The sequence below is a fragment of the Pongo pygmaeus genome, chromosome 7 (assembly GCF_028885625.2).
Source record: "Pongo pygmaeus isolate AG05252 chromosome 7, NHGRI_mPonPyg2-v2.0_pri, whole genome shotgun sequence".
Taxonomy (NCBI): Eukaryota; Metazoa; Chordata; class Mammalia; order Primates; family Hominidae; genus Pongo; species Pongo pygmaeus.
Window position 1 is genome coordinate 24469386 of NC_072380.2, and position 6000 is coordinate 24475385.

At 35.7% G+C, this 6000-nt stretch overlaps 1 protein-coding gene across 10 annotated transcripts in view; it reads left to right on the plus strand.

Moving 5' to 3' along the window:
- ADAM28 (ADAM metallopeptidase domain 28) overlaps positions 1-1710 on the plus strand; it is a 94465-nt gene extending 92755 nt beyond the window's left edge. For 5 of the 10 annotated variants that reach the window (XM_063669370.1, XM_063669365.1, XM_054498386.2 and 2 more), the window contains 3 exons: positions 268-315; positions 530-592; positions 1143-1710. In XM_063669370.1, coding sequence (XP_063525440.1) covers positions 268-315; positions 530-592; positions 1143-1163 — 132 coding nt within the window. In that variant the 3' untranslated portion in view covers positions 1164-1710. The remainder of the gene's footprint in view (positions 1-267; positions 316-529; positions 593-1142) is intronic. The other 5 variants (XM_063669369.1, XM_063669371.1, XM_063669367.1 and 2 more) reach the window with 2 other exon arrangements.
- The last annotated feature ends 4290 nt before the right edge of the window (positions 1711-6000 follow it).

A 6000-nucleotide genomic window follows, 5' to 3' on the forward strand; every position in this document is an offset into this window, starting at 1 on the left:
CATAGTTTTCTGTAGGAGGTAGGGTATGAAAAATGGGCCATATATAAGCAAACCTGGAATAAGAGTCAGGTGCTCATCAAGGAAGAATTACAGTACATTCACTCATTAAATGGCTCCTGAGCATTTTTCTTGTGCCTGGTATTCTGCTGTGGGTAAATGAGAAAGACCTACATTTGAGATTTTCTTCTTTCAAGAAATTTCACATTTTTAGTGAGAAAACAAGTCATATAAAAATAGAGCACTTAATTCTTCAACTGTTATTTGTAGTATCACCCAAGAAGAATGAAGAAGAATGACACTGACAAGAAAAATATGGTGAGGAGAAAGTCAATGGGTTTGGAGTGGTTAAAGTAGGATGAATATTCATTGGTTGAGTAGTTGGAATTTGAACTGGACACTGAAAGTTGGGTAGAATTTAAATGAGTGAAAAAGAGTTAAATAATTTCATTAAGGAAATAAATATAGCTAAGATGAGACAAGCATAGCATTTCTAATGACATACCATTGTTTGTTTTTATAATTAATGTAGCATAAAGACACAAAAGCACTTGCCTCTACTGTTTTCAAGGATAATCCAATGTCTACACCTAAGGTAAGAGATCTGTAGCCAAATTATTATATTTTTGTATTATAATCTCCTACTGTCAAGAGAAGGCTCACCATGTCTTTTTAGAAAAAATTTACTAAGAACAGTATCCGTACGATTTGGAGATGGGTGCTGACATGAATGTCTTACTTCTCAGTATGGCCAATAATTAAAAAGAGAAATTAGAAGATTCTCAGCTAGAAAGCTATGTAGACACCAATATTATTTATTTTCTCAGAAATATTCCCTAAGGATGAACATGAGAAGAAACCTCCCATAGAATAATAAGTATAGTATCCTAGAACTCTCCTCCTGGGCCCCTACCTTCTCCATATTATGCTAGTTACCAGATAGATACTTAGATCTTAGTGTAGTGTTTTTCTCACTCCCTTCCTATCCTCTCACATTTCTACTTCTTCGTTTTTGCTGTATCAAGTGACCTATGGAATAGAAACTGACTTCAGATAATTTTAATTTCTTTATAGTTCAGCTTCATAATAGTAAATATCTAAATTTTTGAAGAAAGTTGATCATTTAAAAGTTATGTCTTTTTTAGGACTCAAATCCAAAAGCATGAAGCAACAGCTAAGCAGAACTAATGGCTAAATTATCAATTTGGAAAACTGGAAAATCTGGATGGCAGAGAAATATACTTATATCTCACCAGTATTTGCTCTCGACTCAAGAAGGTGAATCAGAAAATGTTAATGTTAGACTTTGAAGAGACTAAAGAAAATTTTCAAGAGGAACATATGCCTGAGAACCTTTGCATGAATTTAAAATTTCAATTATCCATTCTTATAAGAAGGAAGATGATTGTAAAGAAATATCTCTGAAGTTAAAATCTTTAATAGGAATTGATTCATTCTCAAATGAAAACAAAACAAAAACATCACACTAATCTTGGAGGAATAAGAAAAATTGTACATCCATTAAATGAGTAGCACCATCTTGATTGTTTTAACCATTAAATTGTCAAATTACAATCTCAGTTAAGAAAATGATGTAAACATTCTGGTTTGTGGATCTCTTTCCTAGATTAGCTTCTGAAATCATTATTAGCTATATCATTTGAGGTTTTCTACAATTTAGTAAAACTATGAATTAAAAAATGTTTTATCATATATATTTGTATAATTAATTACTGGCATGGTTAAAGTGGTTTTCACTTTTTAAATGGAGAAAATTTTAGTTAAATTATTAGGATAAACCACAGGTTGCAAACTGGTGACCTGTAGGCCATATCTGCACTGCAAATATATTTGGTCTGAATGATATTGGACACATAGTACTTTCACATGTTTTGAATGTATTACTAATATTTAAAAATTGAGAGATCTTGCATAAACAATAGATTCCCAGCTTTGTCAGATGTAATCAAAAAGTAATCCGATGCTTTGTCAACAATAGAATTACATTGCCGATAGCAACCGTCAGCTTAGTTGATGGGTAATGTGGCAAACACTATTGGTTTCCTACCAAATAACCCCCTTTTTCCTGGCTTTTAGAACCCTAATTTTGTTCACCTGCCCACATCTAGGAAAGAATATCCTAAATATCTCATGGATAAATCCCTGTCCCTTTAAGTCAATTAAAATAACCTCATTTTTCCTTGCTAGTGGTCAACTTGGAGATGATTTTATAATCTTCCCCCTCCCCTTTTTTTTTTTTTTTGCTAGTAAGACGAGAGAGGAATTATGTTAGGACACTTCTGGAAAATTTTTCCTCGTCTCTTTTTCTGGATATGGGCATCTGAATACTCTAGCTGGTACTGCTGTGCTCCACACTGTCATTATGAAGGCTGAAGAAGATAGATAGAGCAGAAGGATGAAAAGAATAAAACCTGGCCTTTCAATGATGTCATTGAATTGGTAGATCAATGACTGCTGGAGTTACTTCACACTTTCTTGGTACTCCTTATTATATGCGCCATACATTTTCCTTATTGTTTGAGCCATTTTGAGTTGGATTTTCTCTCACTTTCAACAGAGATCATCCTAACTAGTAAAGTAGCTGTTTCCATAATCAGGGAACATGCTTTAGTTCATCATCACAGCTACAGTTTTTCTTGTATTTGTCTGCTTCACCCATTTCCATCACTTACCGGGTCCCCACAGGCCTGTCTCCTCATGAGGAACTTTATGGTTCATTTACCCTTGCAATATGAGGTTCTAGATAAGCTCACTCTGGCCTCAAAAGTGAAGCTCAGTCCTCAGGAAATCCAGAGTCCACCGATCAAATCACTGTCAAGGATAGAGGCTTTCTTTCCATGTGGCATTTGCACAATAACAACTTTAAAGGTAGAGCTTTATCTGCCCTGTGAGGTTTCAGAAGACCCTCCCCTGACCCAGAAATAAATCCCTATTTCCTGGAAAGCCATTATGTACTTGTGACCAACTTGTGAGCCTTTTCTGTGTTTTTTTTTTTTAAATACCTGTCCCCCAGTAATAGATTCACCTAATCCTTTTTTTATACTGATGGAATGAAAATCTTAAACCTACGAATCCTCAACTAGCCATGTACCACAACCCAAGCAAAAACTAAACCATACGCTCTCAAAAGCAGTGGCATGTGAACATTCCTGCAAGTTCCTAAATGATGTCACTAGGTCCCTGATGCACATGCATCATATGTCCTATTTGAAGAGAAATAATGCAGTGCAATGGCAGGAAAACCGTTATTTTATCATAGAACTGTGAACCCAAGTCCTACAGTGTTTCTCTTTCAGCTCAACTGCAGAGGAGTTTAGAACAGACTTTGATTTCACAATACTGTTTCCACACTTATCTGTAACTTTCTAACTTTAAGGGAATTCCACTTATTTGACATTTAACCACCTCAGATATACCACTGAACCTGTTTTCATCATTAGTTATTTTTACCTTCTCTACTTTAAAACAGTAAAATTATTAGGTTAAATTATGTTTTTATCCAGTTACTCTAAGATACCTTAGTGTTTGTCTACTTATTACAACTCACCAAATTACTGATTTTATATGGGCTTTGGGAAGGCTTTTAGCTTTTTATAAAATAATGAAGTCTGCATGAAAAAAAGCAAATTTTAGTTGATTGCAATCAGAGAATATGGAAAGGGTTATTATTATAATTAGGATTTTATTATTCACATTGGAAATCACTACTATGTGTTAAGGAACTGAAGGTGGCCTCTGGCTAGCAGCCATTAAGAAAATGAGCCCCTGAGTTCAACGAACCTCAAATGAAGTGAAGTCTGCCAACAACCACTGAATAAGCTTGGAATTAGATTCCTTCCCAGCTGAATCTTGACTTCAGCCTTGTCAGATACCCTGAAGTAGAGGATGCAGCTGAATTTTGTCCAGATTACACACCCACAGAAACTGTATGATAATTAATATGTGTTGTTTTAAGTTCTTATGGTTTGGAGATATTTGTTATGCAGCAATAGACAGCTGATACAAGGAAGTAGAGAACAAACATTTTCTATTGGTCTGTTTTCACATGGCTATAAAGAATACCACCTGAGACTGGGTAATTTATAAAGAAAGGAGGATTAATTGACTCAGAGTTCCACATGGCTGAGGAGGCCTCAGGAAACTTACAATCATGATGAAAGAGGAAGCAGGAACATCTTATATGGTGGAAGATGTGTATGAAAGAGGAACTGTCAAACACTTATAAAACCATCAGATCTCTTGAGAACTTACTATCACGACAACAGCATAGGGGAAACCACCGCCATGATCCAATCACCTCCCACCTGGTCCCTCCCTCAACATGTGGAGATTATAGCAATTAAAAAAATGAGATTTGGGGGGATGGACACAGAGCCAAACCATATCATGTTTCAAATGCTCCAGATAGGTTTAGGTAAAATTAACTATATTTAATAGGCTTTCATCATTGGGAAACTTTTTTTCCTTTCTTTCTCTGTGTCTCTAGTCTCTTCCATTTGTTCTCCCTTCTTTACTAGCACTGAGGATTTGCTTGAAATCTCTCATAGCCAGTATTCTCATTTATCATATTCTTTCTCACTTTGTGTTTCCTTGGTATTTTTGGATAATTCCTTAAGTTTATCTTCCAAATTACTGGTTTTTATGTTCTATACTGTCAGTCCTCCTGTTCACTAATTTCAAAGTTTATAGTTGTTTCTCTTGTTTACTTAATAACATTCTCTTCTTTCCTATCAGTTTAATTTTATAAAGGCTAACCAATTAACTGTTTTTAACTTCCATTTCCAGATATTTTAAAAATTAAAGCAAAATGTGTATAAATTTTATTACTGCTTCCCACAGTAAATATTTTTCAGAAGTACATGCTTTCTCAGCCACTTGACTAGTATGTTCCCCATCATTCAAAGACACCATTATTTCATAAGTATTACATTGCTATTTTTCAGTTGGTGCATCCAATATTATTATCAGTTTTAATATTGTTTCATCATATGTCATTGTTCATAGAATCCATCTCTTGAGCGTAAGCTAAATAATTTGCATACACTAGCATCTGGATGTAATATGGAAAAATGTGGAAATGGTTGGGGTGATAAGCAAGTCTTGCATATTCTTTTCTCCTCAATTTTTTTTCTCCAAAGTGGGCCAAGCCAAGAGTGGCACAGCTGTGTGGAGATACTGAGATCCACCTTGTCAGGGAAGATCCCAACTCAGGAGAAAGCACCTCTAACAAAATCTGTAGCCACATTGGCACGTCTGCCCTTGAATTCACTTTGTCTCTTTTGCTGCTTCCATAAAAAGGCCTTCCCTTGACAATGTTAGACACTTTTTACCAACTAGGCCTGGGTGGTCTGCTACAATGCCCAACACTAATACAGTATCACTATTACTGTTAGTAGTATGCTAAGCGAATACTATTGTTATAAAAAAATTCCTAAGCATGAAAATTATGGTATACAATTTATTGTGAAGGCAACTTCTTGTGAACATTAAATAGTTTATCCCCTTCACCTCATATTAAAGTCCATACTCTTGGGATATATCTGACATCTCAATATTAAATGACTAAGATGACTAAGTCGTTTATGTTGTTCCCACCTCACACAAAGTTAAAACTATTTGTTACTTTAAATAGTTTGACAATGTTATTTTAAAATCTGGACAAATCACAAATATAAAATGATTATTTAATTTTCTTCTGTAAAAAAGATGTATGCTTGGTCAGGCGCAGTGGCTGACGCCTGTAATCCCGGAACTTTGGGAGGCTGAGGTGGGTGGATCACGAGGGTCAGGAGTTCCAGACCAGCCTGGCCAAGTTGGTGAAACCTCATCTCTACTAAAAATACAAAAATTAGCCAGGCAGGATGGTGGGCACCTGTAATCCCAGCTACTCGGGAAGCTGAGGCAGGAGAATCACTTGAACCCAGGGCACGGAGGTTTCAGTGAGCCAAGATCGTGCCACTGCACTCTAGCCTGGGTGACAGA